Source organism: Chiloscyllium plagiosum, chromosome 19 (genome assembly GCF_004010195.1).
Source record: "Chiloscyllium plagiosum isolate BGI_BamShark_2017 chromosome 19, ASM401019v2, whole genome shotgun sequence".
In the NCBI taxonomy this organism is placed as follows: domain Eukaryota; kingdom Metazoa; phylum Chordata; class Chondrichthyes; order Orectolobiformes; family Hemiscylliidae; genus Chiloscyllium; species Chiloscyllium plagiosum.
Genome location: NC_057728.1, coordinates 32,827,755 through 32,848,117, shown reverse-complemented (window position 1 = coordinate 32,848,117; position 20,363 = coordinate 32,827,755). Strand labels below are relative to the sequence as shown.

Here is a 20,363-nt window from a genome sequence, read left to right as displayed (position 1 = left end):
CATATTTACTTTTGTGGCAAATCTTTCCCTCTGGCACCCTCAAAGTGAGAGAGAAACTGTCCAAAAAGATTGGACAGTGCTGATTGATAAAATGTAATGCAGCAACTGATCAAGGTTCCTTTAAAAGTGCCTTCCAAACCTGCAATCACTGTCAAGAGCAGCGGCTGCATGGGAATGATAGCACTTGCAGGTTTCGTGCCAAGACACACATCATTCTGACTTGGAAATATTTTCCTGTTCCTTCTACTCTTGTTGGGCCAGGAATTTGCAACTCCCTTCCCGCAACAACACTGAACATACCTACAGCACATGTACTGTAGCAGTTCAAGAAGGCCACTTGCTTTAGTGCAATTAGGAATGGAAAACAATCCTGGGCGTGGTAATGAAATAAACAACCCATAAGCAGAAAATAAAATGAAAACATAAATATTTTATTGCAAACTGAAGTTAACTAATTTTATATGAATCTGTTAAGTTTACCTATCAGTGGCTTTCTTCATTGCCATTAAAATAGAAATGCACCATTTGCACTGCTAGCAGGGTTACTAATGCTCACTGCTAAGCCTCTCACATGAGAATCTTCCTAAGCTTTTTAACTGAATGAATGAACAGTTTTCCATGAATCAAGTTCCTGGAACTAAGTACCAGTAAATCCTCTTCACACATTTATATAGGCAGTGGCTTGTTTCATTTGAAACTTACTATTACCATTAATATAAAAATGCACCACTTGCATCCCTGGAAGGATTAGTCATGCACCTTGCTAAGTCTTTCCTATGAGAATCTTGGTAAGATTTTTCATAAAAAGTAGGAACAAACAGCTTTCCTTGAATGAAGTTCATGGATCAAGTGCTTGTAAATCCTGTACACATGGCAGTGTGGTTACCCAATATATTTTGGCAATGTGCCCACACTTTAACGGGATAAGTTGAATGTTAGTACACAGAGATAATAGTAGATCAGAAATGTTCCTGTCCTGGGAGTATATGTTACAACTTATTTCAAAGGTGAATGTAACACCTTTCCATAAAATATTTTTTGCTCCCTAAAAATTAACAAACCAATTGTTTTTTTTTAGCTGGCTTAATTCCTTAACAGCATGTTGGTATGTAGTATAGAACATGTCAAAAATACTTTTAATGTACATTTTATGAACCCATTTTTGCTGCTGACTGTACATTGGGAATATTGTTAATGTAAAAGCTCTGTTATTAATTTTGCAGCAACATCATTTGACATGGTAGGATGTGTGTTTAGACATTCAGTCTTTTATATATTGATCATGGCCATGTATTTTGTGAAATATAGGAAGTGCAGACTACTTCTTCCCCACAGGAAATTAGTAGAATTTCAAAGATGGTTTACCTGTGCCATTTTCACATGTTTGCTTGCTGTTTACTTCAGAATGTTATTAATGTGGGCACACTTTCTACCCATGACTCTGTTGAGGACAATGGTGCTGGTAGAGCCAAAGTTCATAAGTTCATAAGATAGAGGATTAAAATTAGGCTATTTGGCCCATCGAGTCTGCTCAGCCATTCAATCATGACTACTCTATTTCTCACCTTTATTTTCCTGCCTTCTCCCCATAATGTTTCAACTCATTATGAATTAAAAACCTCTCTAACCCCATTTTAAATTTATTTACTGTCCCAGCATCCACCACACTTTGGGGTAGTGAATTCCACAGATTCACAACCATTTGAGATAAATAGTTTCTCCTCAACTCTGTTTTAAGTTTGTTACCCCTTATTCTAAGACAATTACCTCTCATCCTAGAATGCTCCACAAGAGGGAAGCATCTGCTCCATGTCTATTTTATCCAGACCTTTTATCATCTCGAAACCTTAATTCAATCTCCCTCATTTTTCTAAATTCCAGAGAGTATGGGCCTAAACTGTTCAATCTCTTTTCATTTAACAAAGCCCTCATCTCTGAGATCAATCGAGTGAACCTCCTCAGAACTGCCTCCAATGCCACTGCATCTTTCCTCAAAACTGTGCATGATACTCCAGGTGCAGTCTTTTCAATTTCAAGTGGACCTATAGTGTATTTATGTTTGGTAACATCCAATATTTTTGGACATCCGGCTAATGGTCACAGTTCACTAATCCTGCTTCCATCCCCAATGACTGCCTGGCCTCTCAGTGCCAGATGTTAACACCTGGTGCCATCCATTTGCTTGAATGCTCAATATGTTACAAACATCGAAACTGAGGTGTGCAATAATCCATTGGCAAGAGATTTCTATTTCAGCCTCTGAATGCTGTATTTTAAAAATAAATTGTTTATATTTCTAAAAAAGCTGAAAAGGCTTGAGTACCTTTGAAACTAATTAGTTGAGTAATGCATCTAATTCAAAATTCAAACAGCAATGGGCACTGATCATCCTATCAGTCTCTTTGTAAACAACTGACCTTTGTCAGAATCTTTATTATTAGGTATTACATCCACTATTCCCAGCTCTTGAATATTTTCAACAGCTGTCAGAGTTCACAGATAACTTATATTCTAGTTTGGATTTCTTGATCAGAATTTTGGGACTTTGTTTCCCCATGACTTTTCCAGATCAAGTTCAAGTTATATGAAGCTACAGACAGCTGAGTTTTATCAATTAGATGTTACATTTCTAACAAAAATTTGATAGTTCAGTCTCACAATCTAAACTAGAAAAAGTTAACAAATATTTGGATACATAAAACTTCACCTAATTGAGATTAATTCTGAATTGCAGTATATTCAGAAAGTCGACTTTTGATGAGGTTAAGTTAGGTGCCATCTGGTAGCTTGTTCATTTCTGTTCCATTTAACTGTAATGAGCTTGTATCTAATTATTGATATAATATATGAATTTGAACTTCAACTTCGTGTACCTAGGTTGAGTGTATGGTTTTGATATCATGAATCTGAAGTTTATCACTTTCACATTATCAGATGTTAAGTGTCCTGACTTTGAAATACCTCAAAATATGAAAAAATAAACCCAAATGGTATCAATTACTACCTTTGTAAAATTATGTCTGTTATAAATAAAGATGCCATTTAATTTTATGAAGTATTAATTTTTAGTCTCATCACATTTTCTTTCAGTGTTCTTATGCTTTTTTGTCTAAACATTTGAGGAAACCACCAGCCATTTACCTCATGATGGCTTCATTGAGATTTGGATTACACATCATAGATAGTTTTATACGTGCTTTATACTTGTATGGCATTATATACTCTGTCTTCAGGCTGTCCTCTATATTCCTTCTAAAATTCAGTTTTTGGGGGCTTGCTGATTTTATGTTGCAATATATTTTAGCATTTCGCTTTTGATTAACAAAATATTGACTATGTGTGAAACTCATCTCTTCTTTTGAGTCTCCAGTTCAAATCTGTACTCACCTGTAGAGTATTAGTTTGCCCATTAAAGCATACACTGTTGGAACATATTTCAATTACCCTAGTCCAGGGAGCTTAAATTCGTATAACCAATGTGATGGGTTTTACTCGTGCTTGGGTGTATCTCTGAAATTTAACACAGATTAAGTGTTTAGTATTCCAACTTTGTGCCAATGTGCTTCATTGGTAAGTGCTTCGGTTGTGAAAGAACAGATTAATAGCAAGAAGAAAGAATGTGAGAATGTCAGAGCATCAAGTTTGTGTTGTTCAGAGTGCAAAAACCAAAAGATAACTAGGATGGTAAAAAAATTTAGTTTGAAGAAATATATGTTAAATATATATTTATAAGTTTTTGCGGTCCACTTTACAAGTGAAACTTAAGTTAATTACAATTATAAATTAAGTTTGAGAGAGTCAATCTATTTGAGTCTAAAACTAACTCAAATAGATAGTTGTAAACAGTTTCTATAAAGGAAGAAAAACATACAACTCTGGTCAAAGTATGGTTATGGGTTTACAGTTTTATCATTGTGTCGCGACTCAGGTTAATGTAGAGTTTGACTAACACATGTGAAAATGCCTTGAGGGAATCGTATTTTACTCAAGGACACAACTATATTTTAAATTTTTAGTTTTGTAACTTAGTATGAACAGGTCTTGCAGGTCTATACATATACACACATACTCGAGGAACCTCGATTATCCGAATACCAATTATCTGAAAATTGGATTATCTGAAGGAGATCTCGATGTCCTATTGGAAACATTACATCAAAGACATAATGTTTTTTCTCTGTATTGTCATGAGTTTGGCATTAAGTGCCAGAATGCCGTTTTCACGGTAGTTACTGCTCAGCTTAGGGTTAACTTGGAGTACTGTGAGCAGATCTGGGCACTCTACTTTAGAATGGATATATTGTCCTTGAAGGGATAAAAATGTAGAGTTACAAGAATGATACCTGGACTCCAGTGGTTAAGTTATGAGAAATTATACAAATTAAACCTATTTTCTCTAGAATTCAGAATTTTAACAGGTGATCTGATGGAAGTCTTCAAAATATTAACAGGAAAAGACAAGGTACATAATATTTCCATGTTGCAGATTATAGAACTAGGGATCATAGCCTAAAAATTAGGATCACAGGAGAGATATTAGGAAGCACTTATACACACACAGGTTGGTACATATTTGGAACTCTCTTCCACAAATGGCAGTTGATGCTAAATTAGTTGTTAATTTTAAATCTGAGCCAGAGAAACTTTTCTTGAGCAAAGGTATTAAGGGATATGGGCCAAAAATAGCTATATGGAGTTCGGCCATAGATCAGCCATGATCTCATTGAATGATGGAACAGGCATGAGGGGCTGAATGGCATACTCCTGTTTCTGTGTTTAACCCTTTTGCATGAGTCATGTAACCAAAGAAGGTGTTTTACTGAACTTATAGTTTTCAAATCTTGCACCTGTTTGTCAATTTGTTTCTGGATAACACAGTAAAATACTGTATAATTATATCTTTGAATCACAGAAACCATTTTTCAAACATCATTTAGGATAGCTTATATCATATTTGTGAAGTAATTTGTTTTCGTCTGAATTATTAACTGCTAATCTATCAGTGAGAAGAGATTTTAAAACTGTATTGGACTGATCTCATGTACCTCTGAGTCAGTGTTCATGGAGAGGCAAAGACAGGGTAATTTGCCCTTCCTTTCATTGGGCATAAGAACTTCAGGAAGCTGAATAATGAAAGAAAATGTGATATATGCTGCTTATAAATATAAGTGTATACCATGTTGCAACTACAAATATAGAATTAGTTTACATCCAATGCTTGGATATAACTGTGTTCAATACACTAAATTATTTGGAGTTCAGAAAATGTAAATGTGCATTAAATCAAAAAAAGTTATTTCCTTAATAGTCAATCAACATGAACAAGAATTTTCCATTTTGCAGTATTTTCCATTCACAACTGAAATATAGGTCATGGCTTTTAGCGAATGGTCTCCTGGAAGTTTTCACCATTGCTATCTGTGGGAAAACCCTGCTTTTGCTTTGCCAGCTGCTTCAGTGACTAAGCAAAATTGAGCTCAGTATAAGATAAGTCACCAGTGTAAATAAACTTCATACTATTTTGCAGTGGAACTTATTATCAGTGTCTCTTTACTGGGCAACCAAGCTGCCTTTTCAAATTGCAATTTTTCACAAGTTGAGACATTTAAAGAAATCCAGTTTGCATATTTTAGCTGTTAAAGAGGTAAGCAGACTTCACTATATTGAAATATGTTCAGAAGTTGCATTGCTGTATTTAGTTTTCAAAATTATTTGATTGGCAGATAGAAGTATGTTACAAATCTCTGTTGCTTAAGAAATTATTGGTGATAGGGCATAGCATTTGAGTATTATGGAGCAGCACTTAACAATAGTAAGTACAACTGTAACTTCTCAGATTGAAGAATTTGAATTCTTCAAACTCATGGAAGAGTAATTACTGTAGATTGCATTAAATAAAATGCCCTTTGAATCGTTGAATCATTCTGAAGGAGGGAGCCAATTTGTATGTAATGTATAAAATGTGAACCACTCTTGTCAATACAGGAACATCTGTTTCTTTGTTGGTTTCCATTTGCATTGTGGTGTGTGTGGTCTTGTCTTGCCTAACACTCCCTTGCATCTTGTTGGCACAATGGACTGTTTTGCCCACTTGATCCCATGCACCTTGCATATAACAAAATATATTGTCATAAATCCTAAATGTGTAGTTGGTTATAGGTTTAAGCAAGTATTTTGGTGCTGAGAAAACTGCAACTTTAATGAATGAAGTCAACTTAAACAGCTACAGTAAGTAACATGATTTGTGCTTGATTACATTATATATATATATATATATATATCTGCTGTTATAATTCTTCAATATTTTATCCCTAACTTCATTTTTATTAATTGATTTCTATAATTTTAACTGCAAGATAATTACTAAAACAATAATAAAGTTACTATGTGAAATGCAATGTGGAGATTGTGACTCTAGTGCTATTCACATAATTTTGTTAACTGGTGAATTATTCAACACTTGACAAATGATTGCAAATCAGATTTCTAAGCAAAATATTTCCATATTCCTTCAGCTACCACCTCAAAGTGATATTATATTGTCATTCACTGGTTTTCAGTGGTTACATATATTGTCTCCCATGTTTCAAACAAAGAAATACAAGACTCTTGAAAATCTATATTCAAATTTACACATGATTTCTTTTAAAATTATGCCTTCCTTGTAAAATTATGTTTTGTTTGATTCATATAATTGACTGAAACTCAGAAAGGAGCTTGTCCTGATTAATTATTTACACCACTTATTTGTGTAAGTAAATTTAATTTTGAGAAGGCACATAGATTGTTATGTCAGAACCATATTATTTATCTTACTTGAATCATTTATCTTTTTTTTAGTATTTTATGTATTATTTATATACATAATTATGCCTTGCATAATCTTGGTTTAGATCATACAGAATCCATCAAGCAAAACCTATTATATACATTAGGACCCAATTCAAATTTTCTTAATAAATTTCTGATCTGATGCTAAAAGATATTGGCCTTCAATTAACGACGGTTTGCCTAAACAATTGTAATAACTTAAGAGTTTTTCAAGACATATTCCTCTCCTTTTTCTAAGAAGATGACTCTTACTGGATTATAAGTTCATAAATACCAGCAGTGTCAAGAGTGAGTGAAAAACAGTTGTGTTGATAATCAGTTTATTACTCTGGGCGTTCTTGATATTTGAAAACAGTCATTTTATATAATTGTTGCTCATGCCTATGTTTGCACAGACAAAAATAAAAATAAATAATTTTCTACTTGTGCCCCACTCTTACTATTTTTCTCTGTCTGTGCCTTTGGGTGAATGTTTAGCTCATTTAGCTTTCACATTTATGCTGACAACTGACAATTTTACCTCAGCACCAACTCCCTCGATTCCTCCATTGTTGCTAAGTCATCAAGCTGATAGCACATCATCCAGTGCCAAAAGAGCAGAAATTTCCTCCAATTAAATATTGGGTGGACTAATGTTTCCCATCTGAATTCCAAACACCATTCTCTAGCTACTGACACCATCTCTCCGATGATAATAGTTTGAGATTAAGTCAATGCGTTAAGTCAATTCATAATCTTGGGGTCACCTTTGATCCCAAGATGAACTTTAGACCTCTTATTTGCACCATCACCATGACTCCTTTTTTTAACTTCCATGCAATAGCCTGACTTCACTCTGTCTCAGCTTATTTGCTGCTGAAATCCTCATCCATTCCTTTGTTTCCTCTAGAGTCAACTTTTCCAAAACATTTCCGGCCATCCTCCCAAATTCTATCCGCTGTAAATTTGAAGTCATTCAGAAACTAATGTCTGTGTTGTTATTTGTAGAAAGTCCCATTCCTCTATCACTTCTCTCTTTGCTGACCTACATTTACAAATATAAATTGCACGAGCTTTGCTTATTTCTATCTTATAAAACAATGCAATTTTGTAAAATCTATTTTTTGTCAATATAAATCTTTGGTAATTTGAAGTGATTGTCATTGAATATTTTTACTGCAGTGCCCTGTTTTACTTATAAAAGTGGTTCATCAAACAGATGACATTTTGTAACTTTTGAACTCCACTATTAATGGCTACTAAACTTAAGAGAGAATTAGAGGAGAATGTTAGATATATGAGCATGTTCCTGCTGATCTGTTCAATACCTGCATTGTAATGGGTTGTATTTCAAATCTCTTGCCTTTGACAAATCGCCTAGCACTAGAAGCTTTGTCCAAGGTGCTGAAATCTGTGGTGATGCATGAACAAGCCTACCTGATAAATTCGAGTGTCACATTGTGTGTGATGGTGATTTATCAATTTTCTCAGTTTTTTTTGGTGTGGAAAAGACATTAGCATTGTAAAGATACAAATCAGCAGTATTACCAGACATTTTGGAAGCTACTTCCCCATATTGCTTCAGTTTTAATTTTTCCAATAATGTAATGGCACTCTGAATCTGAAGAAAACCTCCCTGACTATAATAATTAGATAAAATTGCAGTGTTAGATCTTGAAATGATATTTATGAAAATGTATGATTTTGGAAAATTGCTGATTAAGGAAGGCATATTTCTGCTGTTCGATTTCATGAGTAAAGACAAAATTAGTTTGAAATGTGGATGAAGTTCAGTAAATGAAAAAAAAAGCCTCATTTCACCTGAAGATCAAACAAAACCAGGCACAAGTCAGACGCTCGTGCAGAAATATCTGCCAATTAGGTGAAACTGAAATTCCTGTTTATCTCTTTGCATAAAAAAAACTTATTGTGGTTACTGATAACGCACTTTCCATTCAGAAAAATATTTATAACACTTGAATTTAAAAGAAAACCAGACATAATTGCAAGTTTATTCAAAAATGTTAATTTTGTTCCAAAAAATCAATTTCACATACTGATTTTATTCACTGTGTGATCTACTCTAACGGATTGTATCCATTCAATAACACCACATCTGGCATTCTATTTTAAACTGCCCACCTTCTAAACAACTGCCAGCTAAAGTATTGTGTAAAACAGGACAGGAGGTATTGCTTGGAGACCACTATTACAGTCCACTACTTTACACATTACATAGTTAAATACAGGAAAAATACTTTTAACCTTTACTTAGCATCACTGTGCCATTGTACCATATCTTTTGACTGTAGTGAGCAGTTTAACATTAATAGAATAGAAGTTAGGCTGTTACAACTTATATTGGCTGGTGATTGTTTCTTTTGAAAGTTGTAATTCTTACAAGGACACTCTCACCAATCCACATCTTTGTCTTGTCTTTATTAGTTTGATGTATGTCTGTCCATCGTACAGCATGTACAGTATAGAAGAGGGGTCTCCTCCCATTTCCTGCAAGTATTGTGAGCAGGGCCTGTGCTTTTTTTTTCTTCTTCTTTTGTATCCAACGTTTAAAAGCAGTCCAGTTGTAACTGGCATTTTAAAATATCACCAATTTATGAACAGGTTGCTGATACATCTATTACCGTGGCTTTAACTTCCAGTGGTCCTTTCTTCTCTTTTGCTGTGTCCCAAATATTGATAATTGGAGGGTAGAAGTTGTTTGATGGAAATATTGCTTGACTTGGCATGTACTTTCCTGAACAGCTGTGGCCAGAATTATACTTCATCCTCCAAGTCACATAAGAGCAGAGACATGTCATGCTAATGACACCAAACATTGCACCAAGGACAGCCACAAGTGCTGAGGTTGTAGTTTGTCCATTTGATTTTACAGCGAAGTCCAATCCATTTGTTGTGACATTGGTACATTTCTTTTCAGTTTGTTGATGAAGGTTAGTTACGTGAACACATACCTCATACTCAGTTGACGGGTTCAAATGCGTTAGATTATATGTACGTATATCGATTGGAACTCTGGCTGTATACGTAAGTTGGGGGCTGTCAGAATTCGTTTTGGCAGACCATTGGATATTTGATGACATACAGTTGGAAACAGCCTTCCAAGACACTAAGATAGAATATGATGCCACATTTTGTATTTTGATATTCAGAGATTCATTCATGGATTGTGCAAGTGAACCATTCACTGTGATAAGAACTGTCTTCAAATCTGCTCCAACCAGATTGTGCGCCACACAAGTATACAAGCCTGTTTCATTGTTGCTTATATGAAATAAATCCAGTGTTCCTTCAAGTTGCATGTTGTATTTATTGGTTGCAGTGTTAGGCAGAAGTTTATCACCCGATGGTGTGATCCAGTAGATTTCAGGCTCTGGTAGTCCTGTAGCTCGACAGTGTAGAGATACTGAGCTCCCACTGCTTACATTTAGAGCAGAAGGGAAACTTCCTGATGCTATTAACGGAAGGCACATATCTGTCATTTCTCGGAAGGGAATCTCTCGGACATGCTGACCTTTAAATTCAGGTGGGTCAAAACAAAACAAAGACTGTGGTTCCATAAATCGAATGTGTGTTTTGTTCATGTTAATCCAACGAATGACACAATCGCATCTGATTGGATTGCTATGAATGCTGACTTCCTGCAGCTTGGGTAAAGATTCCACTGTGCCTCTGTAGAGAGCACTCAGTGCGTTGCTGTTAAGCATTAATGTTTCAAGTTGGGGAGCTCTGTAGAATGCGTTTGGATGGATATACGATAGTTTTGGGTTGTTTGTTGCTTCAATTTTTGTTAGTTCAGGCAAATTGTCGAGAGCAAGACAGTCAATAGAAACCAATTCTGCCATATTATTAATGCCTAACTCTTTCAAGTGCAACATATTTCTGAAATCTCCTTGCCGTATTCTCTGAATAGGATTTTTATTCAAATCCAAGAATTTGAGATTTGGAACTTTTTGAAGAGCTGCATGGGGCACGGTGATAAGTCTGTTGTCATAAAAAGAGATGCTTTCTAAATTGTTTAGGCCAACTAATGTATTGTCCCCCAGTTCTGAAAGCTTAATTCCTGCCAAAACCAAACTCCTCAGATTGATGAGGGGTTTGAAGCTCATCTCTTGAATTTTAGTGATCGGATTTTCCCCTATTGTTAGAATCTCTAAGCTTGGGATAGCTTCAAACCAGTTGCTTTTAACCGTTGTTAATAGGTTGGAATTAAGGTGCAATCTGAGAAGAGTATTAAGACCTATAAAGGCTCCCATTGCAATTCTGGAAATCTGGTTATGATTAACATAAAGTTCCTGTAGGTTGCTGAGTCCAAGCAAACAGTTGTCAGGCAACTCTGTGAGCTTATTTTCCTCCAGGTGCAGTGACATTAGCTGAAGCATTTTTCCCAGGTTGATATCACGGATTGATAAAAAATTGTTTTGAGATAAATCTATTTCTGTAAGGTTAACCAAATAGTCTATTTTGTTCTCGATTTTTGAAATGTTGTTACTTTGCAGTAGCAAAACTTGGGTCTCAGCTGGTATTTTTGGAGGAAGTGAAGCCAAGTTTAAATCATTGCATTCTATTGTAGGAGCTTCCATATAAATAGATCTTGGCGTGAACCATGGTCTGATTTCACAAATGCAGGATTTCGGACAGTCCATATTTCTTCCTACCGTTTGTACTAGTGCAGTGATTGCAAGCCCAATAAAAACACAGGCATTGAGCGATGTGTCCTTCATCATGGAATGGTTTCCTGTGCCCAATAATAGTTGTTTAAGGATTCTGCAATTACTTCTGTTCAGTTTAATCACCAGATCATTTGTTATCAAGCACTGAACATTTTCTGTCTCATATATTCCATGTGAGTGGCAGATTTTTGTCCTTGAAAGAAAGTAGTAAACTTTCAATTACCCCGTCCAAAGATGCCATGCATTTAAGGCTGTTCAATCCTTGATACTGTGAAAGTGATAAACTGGGATAATTTCTCAGAAAATTCTGTAAATATATTCTGAGCCTCATTTATTCTTCTATGGTCTGCTCATTTTTCCTGAACATCATGAAAATAACATTGGATCACCTACAATAAACAAAAAAAACTTCATTAGGCAATGTAAAGCTATGTATCCATACATTTAGAAATGCTTTAGCTTTGTATCTATACATTTGCATAATTAATTTGTATTGAGTAAACATACATAGATATATTTATGCTATAGGTACAAACTTCTAAAAAAGTAAACAGAAGTAACCACTGTGCCACCGTGCCGCCCAAATACATGTGTCTGCGTGGGTTTCCTCCGGGTGCTCCGGTTTCCTCCCACAATCCAAAAATGTGCAGGTTAGGTGAATTGGCCATGCTAAATTGCCCATAGTGTTAGGTGAAGGGGTAAATGTAAGGGAATGGGTCTGGGTGGGTTGTGCTTCAGCAGGTCAGTGTGGACTTGTTAGGCCGAAGGGCCTGTTTCCTGTAAGTAATCTAATCAATCTAAGTAATCTAATCAATATTACTTTCTTTACAGTATTCATTTATACATCAGAGTATTTGGCAGAGGATTTTGTGTTTCCCCAAACCATTGACTTTTCACAAAACAGAGATTTACTTTTTAAAGTAAATTCCATTGAAATGTCAGGACTTCTGTGGGAACCTAGAGAAGTGATTGCTGGGCCTCTTGCTGAGATATTTGTATTATTGATAGTCACAGGTGAGGTGTCGGAGGACTGGAGGTTGGCTAATGTGGTGCCACTGTTTAAGAAGGGTGGTAAGGAAAGCCAGGGAACTATAGACCAGTGAGCCTGATGTCGGTGGTGGGCAGGTTGTTGGAGGGAATCCTGAGGGACAGGATGTACATGCATTGGGCGGCACGGTAGCACAGTGGTTAGCACTGCTGCCTCACAGCGCCAGAGACCCGGGTTCATTTCCCGCCTCAGGCGACTGACTGTGTGGAGTTTGCACATTCTCCCAGTGTCTGCGTGGGTTTCCTCCGGGTGCTCCGGTTTCCTTCCACAGTCCAAAAATGTGCAGGTTAGGTGAATTGGCTATGCTAAATTGCCCGTAGTGTTAGGTGAAGGGGTAAATGTAGGGGAATGGGTTTGGGTGAGTTGCGCTTCGGCAGGTCGGTGTGGACTTGTTGGGCCGAAGGGCCTGTTTCCACACTGTAAGTAATCTAATCTAAGAAGTATATTTGAATGTGTAGAATACTGTGTTTGATTAACTTGTACTGTTAATAATGTTAATTGAGTCAATAATCTTCACTGATCAAAAACACTCTTTCATATGTTCAATATTGCACTTTCTCCAACATTATAATGTATGAAAGCCTGCATTAGCTTCTACAGAATTTTATTAACTGAAAGGAATATAGTGATCTGTTTTTGTTGTTACACACTAGGAAATCTGACAATATTGCTTTTATCAGAATTTTGAATTACAAAATAAGTGATTGACTAGCCCTAATCTTACTCTAGTCACTCTTTTACTCCAGTTGTGCTTGTACAATTTCTTGTAAAACACATTCAAAATGCACAACTGTCTCAGCATCTGTAAGGAGAAAAGATGGATTAATGGTTCAAGTGTAAACTCTTCATTACAAGTGTAAACTAAAAAATAGGCAAGCATTTTACTGGGGTTTGGAGGAAAGTGAGCACAGAAGTGTTTTGATGAAATTGCCTGAAAAAACACCGTTAGGAACTGTAAATGGGGATTTTTTTTTTTGTTTTTGGTGCTTTATCTTCTAATGGAGCAGACATTTTCACCATCTATTTGCACAATGCTTTTTTTTCAACTAATGGAAAGTGAAATTCAGACATGTTTTAAATTAGGCTGGTGATCATCCTCTTGGTCTATTTTCTGTGTAGAAGAGGGAACATAATGACCAGTGTGTTCTGTTAAATATCATATTCCTTACCTTGTAAATCACCTGAAATCTATGTTACCCTGAGCAGTGGTACCGATGATTTTCTATTAATATGTTAAAGAGAATGCATCAGAACACATGTGCAAATAACATAAAAAATGCACATTAAATTACTTGGTTTTTGAAGCCAAGACAACATTTCACCTTTTAAACTTATTAGCCAATAAAAACATGGGGCCAAATTTTCCTAAGCAGTATTAAGACAGAAATGAGGTATGATGTCAATAAAATAACACAGGTGGCTTGTGTGCCAGTCTGCTATCTGTTCTCCTATCTTTCCTAAGGACAGCAATGTACGAAGGACAGGCAGGAAATTAAATTGACTGCCTCATTAATTAGATGGATTGAGGTCATTATGTAGCTCATTGAATGATCTTCCAAGAGTTTCATGCATTTTGTTGGCTATTAGGAGTACTCTGAAGTTGTTGCAAACTGGGTGGGAAAAGGGGTGGCAGAATTTTATTAATTTGAAAAAAAGATGGAAGCCTGCACAAAACGTGCTTAGCAGTGATGAAATTTCACTAACCTATCTTTTTCCTACCTTATCCTTGGTCCCAGCTTGCAGCTTGTCTGACCACTTTAAAGGTAAAGATAATTTTTTTAAGACCAGGCATAGACAGCAGCCACAACAATCACTGCTGTTCACTTCTCTGATGACCTGTTGCTATTCCTGCCCATTAATTGGTGGCAGACCAATTTCTAGGATTGTCAATGCTCTAACCCTGTGAAAAGCTAATGCTTCACTGCAAGCTTAAATTTGTGGTGGCTCTACAAATTGAATGCACCTTCCAATTCCTGCCTTTGACACAAAAGTCTGACCCTTCAGTTCTGAATGATGCAAAAGTTTCATACTCTAATTTGTAAGTTTTCATATGGGGTAATGATTAAACAGTGAATGCCCGAAGTCTTTGTTTGCCTAAAACGAAGACTTTGTAGGTTTCCGTTAAGCTCAGTCAAAATTCGAGCCTAAATCACATAATACTAACATCCTCCTCAAGGGAAGGCAGTGGCATAGTGGGAAAGTCAGTGGTCTAGTAATCCAGAACACTGGACTAATATTATGAGGGCATAGGGTCAATTCCTGCATGGCAGTTTGAGAAACTTGAATTCAATAAAACATCTGGAATAAAAAAGATAAACTAATCTAATGATCACTATTTAGCCATTAGTGAACCAGACAATGTTCTTCTGGAAAGAAATTCTCTCCTTATCAGGTCTCACCTTCATGTGGTTCCAGACCCATGGCAATGTGTTTGGCCCTTATCTGCTCTCTGGCTAACTAGGTCTTCGGTCTAATGTTCACATCCATGAACAAATAAAGAAAATTCCTCTGTTCTTGCTTCTGTACAGAGCACCTCCACATGAAAACTTCTTGACTTAATGTTCAAACCCCTTTGTGATTTAGATCTGCTCTGACTTGCAATCTTCGAAAAGTTCTATGTTCCTCCATCTTTCATAGTCCTGTTCCATTACCTCACCAATATTTCCCAAAAGGAGGAGCCTATGACTTCCTTCTTCTCTTTATGTATTCATTAAATCCTACCTCTTCTGACCAAACTTTCGGCTATTTGTCCTATGTATCATTCTTTGACCCAATGTCAACTTTTGTCTCATAATGCTCATCTGAGCTGCCTTTGGATGATTTCCTACATTAAAATTGCTATATAAATACAACTTGTTGACTTATATGAACAGAGCTCTAACATACTATCCATGTTGTGGAATGGGAGACCTGTCTCTGAAGGATAGAGATTTATCTAAGAAAGCAGAGAGTAAGTGGGATGATTTAAAGGAATCATGAAGCAATTGTGTTTATTTTCTGGGAATCTGTTTACACATTTACTGCTTTGAGGAGAAAATCTGGTTTTCTCTTGGGAATTGTTTGTTTTGAATCTATTGTTTCCTAATCCACAACGAAATTTGACAACAGAAACTTGTTTTGATACTGCACTTGTCACCTACAATATTTCTCAAGGTGCTTTGCAGAGGAATAGCAAGAGGAAAGATGCACTGATGCAGGAGATGGTGAGAGAACATTATTCAATACAATGAACTTTGAGGAGGCAGGAAAAAGTGAGGCTGTGGTGACTTTGGCAGGAAGGATAAGGATGTCAAAATAAATGGTTCAGGAATAAGAACTTTATGCAGACCAGTAAATAAACAGACAATAGACAAATCTATTGTAGTATGAATGAGATCTGCTTTGCTTGAGATAAACTTGAGTTTATGAAGGGTAGCTGACAGAAGACCTGCAAAATGTGGAATAAAATATGGAAGTGACAAGGGCAGAGATGGGAATGATGTGGAAATAGCAGAAAGTCTACTTCTTGACATCCAAATTAAATATCTTGGGAGATTCATAGAATCATACATCTTAGTTTAAATTTGATGATCTAGCTATGATTGAGTTTTTTGAAAAAGTAACAAAGATGGTTGATGAGGACAGAGCGGTGGATGTGATTTATAAGGACTTCGGTAAGGTGTTCGACAAGGTTCCCCATGGTAGACTGGTTAGCAAGGTTATATCTCATGGAATACAGGGAGAACTAGCCATTTGGATACAGAACTGGCTCAAAGGTAGAAGACAGAGGGTGGTGATGGAGGGTTGTTTTTCAGACTGGAGGCCTGTGACCAGTGGAGTGCCAGAAGGATTGGTGCTGGGTCCACTACTTTTTGTCATTTATATCCAAATCACTTATATGAGCATAGGAGATATAGTTAGCACTTTTGCAGATGACACCAAAATTGGAAGTGTAGTGGACAGCAAAGAAGGTTACCTCCAATTACAACGGGATCTTGATCAGATGGGCCAATGGGCTGAGGAGTGGCAGATGGAGTTTAAGTTAGGCAAATGCGATGTGCTGTATTTTGGGAAAGCATATTTTAGCAGGACTTATACACTTAATGGTAAGGTCCTAGGGAGTGTTGCTGAACAAGGAGACCTTGAAGTGCCGATTCATAACCCCTTGAAAGTAGTCGCAGATAGATAGGATAGTGAAGAAGGCGTTTGGTATGCTTTCCTTTATTGGTAAGAGCATTGAGTACAGGAGTTGGGAGGTCATGTTGTGGCTGTACAGGATGTTGGTTAGGTCACTTTTGGAATATTGCATGCAATTCTAATCTCCTTCCTATCAGAAAGATGTTGTGAAACTTGAATGGGTTCAGAAAAGATTTACAAGGATGTTGCCAGGGTTGGAGGATTTGAGCTATAGGGAGAGGCTGTATAGGATGCGGCTGTTTTCCCTGGAGTGTTGAAGGCTGAGGGGTGACCTCAGAGGTTTATAAAATCATGAGGGGCATGGATAGGATAAATAGGCAAAGTCTTGTCTCTGGGGTGGAGGAGTCCAGAACTGGAGGGCATAGGTTTAGCGTGAGAGGGAAAGGATATAAATGGGACCTAAGGGGCAACCTTTTCACACAGAGGGTGGTGTGTGTATGGAATGAGCTGCCAGAGGAAGTGGTGGCAGCTGGTAAAATTATAGCATTTAAAAAGCATCTGGATGTGTATATGAATAGGAAGGGTTTGGAGGGATATGGGCCAAGTGCTGGCAAATGGATTAAGTTGGGATATCTGATCAGCATGGACGAGTTGGACTGAAGGGTCTGTTTTCGTGCTGTATGATTCTATGACTCTATCTGTAATGCATTCACTGTTGCTGAATTTTTGATGCAGGATATCCTATTAAAAGTTATTTCAATTAAAACAAGTTTGATAACTTAGCTATTGTAAATTCAGTAATAAACATTTTGACCACTTATTCTCCCCAGGTAAGAGCCTAATTGTACGTTGTTTCATAGGTTGAGCAATCACACAGCATGATCACTACTTCTCAGTGCACATTATTAGCACCTTGTTGTGGTTGCTATGCAACAACTAAGCAACCTGTGGCAATGTCTTCACTGGTGCTAATAATATGAAATGGTGTTATTTTGTGATGTCTGTCAATGGAATCAGATACACAGCATTCTAGCTAAAGATATGTAAAATATCTAGACAGATGCCAATAAGATCAAAATGTGACTTGCTAATGCTGCCTACCAATCAGTATAGTTTGAGATTATAACTGTAAAAGTTAAAACAGGTTTAATATGAGAATGTCAGTGCTAAGCATCTTCACAAATCCATGTAAAAGTAATTATATTGTGATTTTTAAACATTCTACAGACAGGATGTGAACATCGCTGGTAAGGCCAGCATTTATTGCTGTTTCTAATTGCCTTTGAGAAGATGGTGGTAAGCCACCTTCTTGAACCTCTGCAGTATGTGTGGTTTCGGTACACCCAGAGTGCTGTTAAGAGAGGGGCTTTCAGGATTTTGACCTAGTGCTGTGATTTCCCCATTTCTCAATTAGGTCTGAAGCAGGAGGGAAACTGATGGTCAAATGAGGTGCGCAGAAGGAAAGACCAGTAAAACTTGCAAATGGCACATACTAGTCCTACTCTTCATGTACACTTCAAAATAGCACTCCTTTACATTCACGTCCAAGTAGTACTGTGTGTTTTCTCTCTGTCAACAAATCTATCAGATCTTCTAGCGATCAAGTAGCTGACAGGCTCATTGCAGGTATTAAAACTGCAGACCAGGATGACCTGCCCAACTGGAGTTGTAGCTAGTCAGAGGCAGCCTAACAGCAGAGGTTGTAGTTGCTGCAAGGACAGCCCCACCCTGAACCTGATTCCCAAGATGGAGTATCAAATTCTGTTTGGCGAACAGAACCACAACAAATATAGAGTATCACCGTCAGGAAAGGGAAGTTTTATTTAGGGTAGAGTGGTGGTGTTTCTGGGGTTGGGTTGATCACAGGGAGAGGGATCAGAATCAAGGGAATGGGAGTTGCTCTCAGTGGCCTGTCCTGGGTCCAGTCCCTTGGTCTTGCATGAATCACTGCTTAGCACTGGTTAGCACTGCTGCCTCACAGCGCCTGTAGACCCGGGTTCAATTCCCGACTCAGGCGACTGACTGTGTGGAGAGGGAATGGGAGTTGCTCTCAGTGGCCTGTCCTGGGTCCAGTCCCTTGGTCTTGCATGAATCACTCTCCTGCCTGCCTGTATTGGGTTACCAGTCAGGTTGGCCAACTCCTCCTTTTCCCATCTGGAGCTGAAGTCATTAATTGACCACTCAGGGCCTCAATTGAAGCCAAAATAACAAGGTCGAACTTGGGTCTTCCCAAACAGAATTTTATTGAAGCCTGGTTGGGTAGGTCTGCCATCAACCTAGCTAATTAAGTTGACTTCCCACTTTTTCAGCCTGATAGATTTAGTTCACAACAGGGAAGGAACAGTGAAGCATTTCTAAATCAGGATGGTGGATGCTTGGAGGGAAATGTGATGGTGGTATTGTTCTCATGCAGCTGCAGCCTTTGTCCTCCTACGAGTAGAAATCTTGAGTTTGGAAAGTACTATTGAAAGAGCTTTGGTGAGTTTTCCCAATGTATCTTATAATGGTACACACTGTTGTAGTTGCATATTGGTACTGGAGGGAGTGAAAGTTGGTGAATGGGTTGCCAGTTGAGTTGGCTGCTTTTATATTAGATGAGATTAGATTCCCTACAGTGTGGAAAAAGGCCCTTTATGTAAGATGTTGAGTTTCTTGGAGATTGGAGCTGCATTCATTCAGGCACTCTACTTTCAAGGGGTTATGCCATCACACTCCTAACCAGTGCTTTGTGGATGGTGGATGCATTTTGGGAAGTCAGTATGTGAGTTACTTGCTGCAGAACCCCTATCTCTGACCTGTTTTTGCAACCACTCTTTTGGCTGGTCCAATGTGGTCTCTGATTGATAGCAACCACTAGGATATTGAGAATTTGGTGATAGTAATGCCAAAAAGATGGTTAGATGGTCTGTTATTGGAAATGGTCATTGACTGGCACTTGAGTGAAGCTGGCATTCTGCAGGCAGGAGTCACACAATATCAGGTGATAGTCCATCAGGTTTATTTGAAATCACAACCTTTTGGAACGTAGCCCCTGAAGTGGATACACTCTAAAAGCTTCTGATTTCAAATAAACCTGTTGGACTATCACCTGATGTTGTGTGATTTCTCATTTTGTCCACCCAGTTCAACACTGGCACCTCCACATCATGGTGTTCTGCACGTTATTCTGTTTTCTGTTCAACAGTAGATACAAAACTTGAAACTAAACTTCATATTTATGAAAACACTGACAAATTATTCACCAATTTACATTGGAATGTACTATCACAAGGCTGACTTATAACTCTACAATTAATCCAACTGCGAGAGCATAGCATCAGAAGGGAAAATTGAAAAATATTTAGAATAATAACCATAAAATGCATAATAAATAGCATTTGGAATTTTCCTTCTAAAATTAAGTGTTTTAAAATTGAATGAAAGCTAAAAGAAAAGCGAATATATAAATACATTTTGTAAACTAAAATATGTGTATAAGAATGGATTGGATTCTAGTCCAACCCAATAATGTTCTGAAAACTCTGTCACATTCCCTGTTTAGCAACGTAACTGTTTGTTTTCACAGACCTGTCATATCTGTTTCCACTTCTGATTTGCTACCAAGGTAGAATTGGTATATTCGGAAGGAAAGACCATCAGAAATTATACCTACTTCATGTTGTATTTGGATAAACCTAAATTGAAAACTTTCCATGTAA

At 37.2% G+C, this 20,363-nt stretch overlaps 2 protein-coding genes across 5 annotated transcripts in view; one reads left to right on the top strand and one right to left on the bottom strand.

The window, feature by feature from the left end:
- immp2l (inner mitochondrial membrane peptidase subunit 2) overlaps positions 1-20,363 on the top strand; it is a 537,230-nt gene that overhangs the window by 219,767 nt on the left and 297,100 nt on the right. The window lies entirely within an intron of this gene.
- The window catches only part of lrrn3a (leucine rich repeat neuronal 3a), a 48,227-nt gene continuing 37,214 nt past the window's right edge, over positions 9,351-20,363 (bottom strand). For 2 of the 3 annotated variants that reach the window (XM_043709511.1, XM_043709510.1), the window contains one exon: positions 9,351-11,890. In XM_043709511.1, the coding sequence (XP_043565446.1) occupies positions 9,423-11,555 (2,133 nt within the window). In that variant the 5' untranslated portion in view covers positions 11,556-11,890 and the 3' untranslated portion in view covers positions 9,351-9,422. Of the gene's footprint in view, positions 11,891-13,718; positions 13,740-20,363 lie in introns of those variants that run through there. The other variant, XM_043709512.1, reaches the window with a different exon arrangement.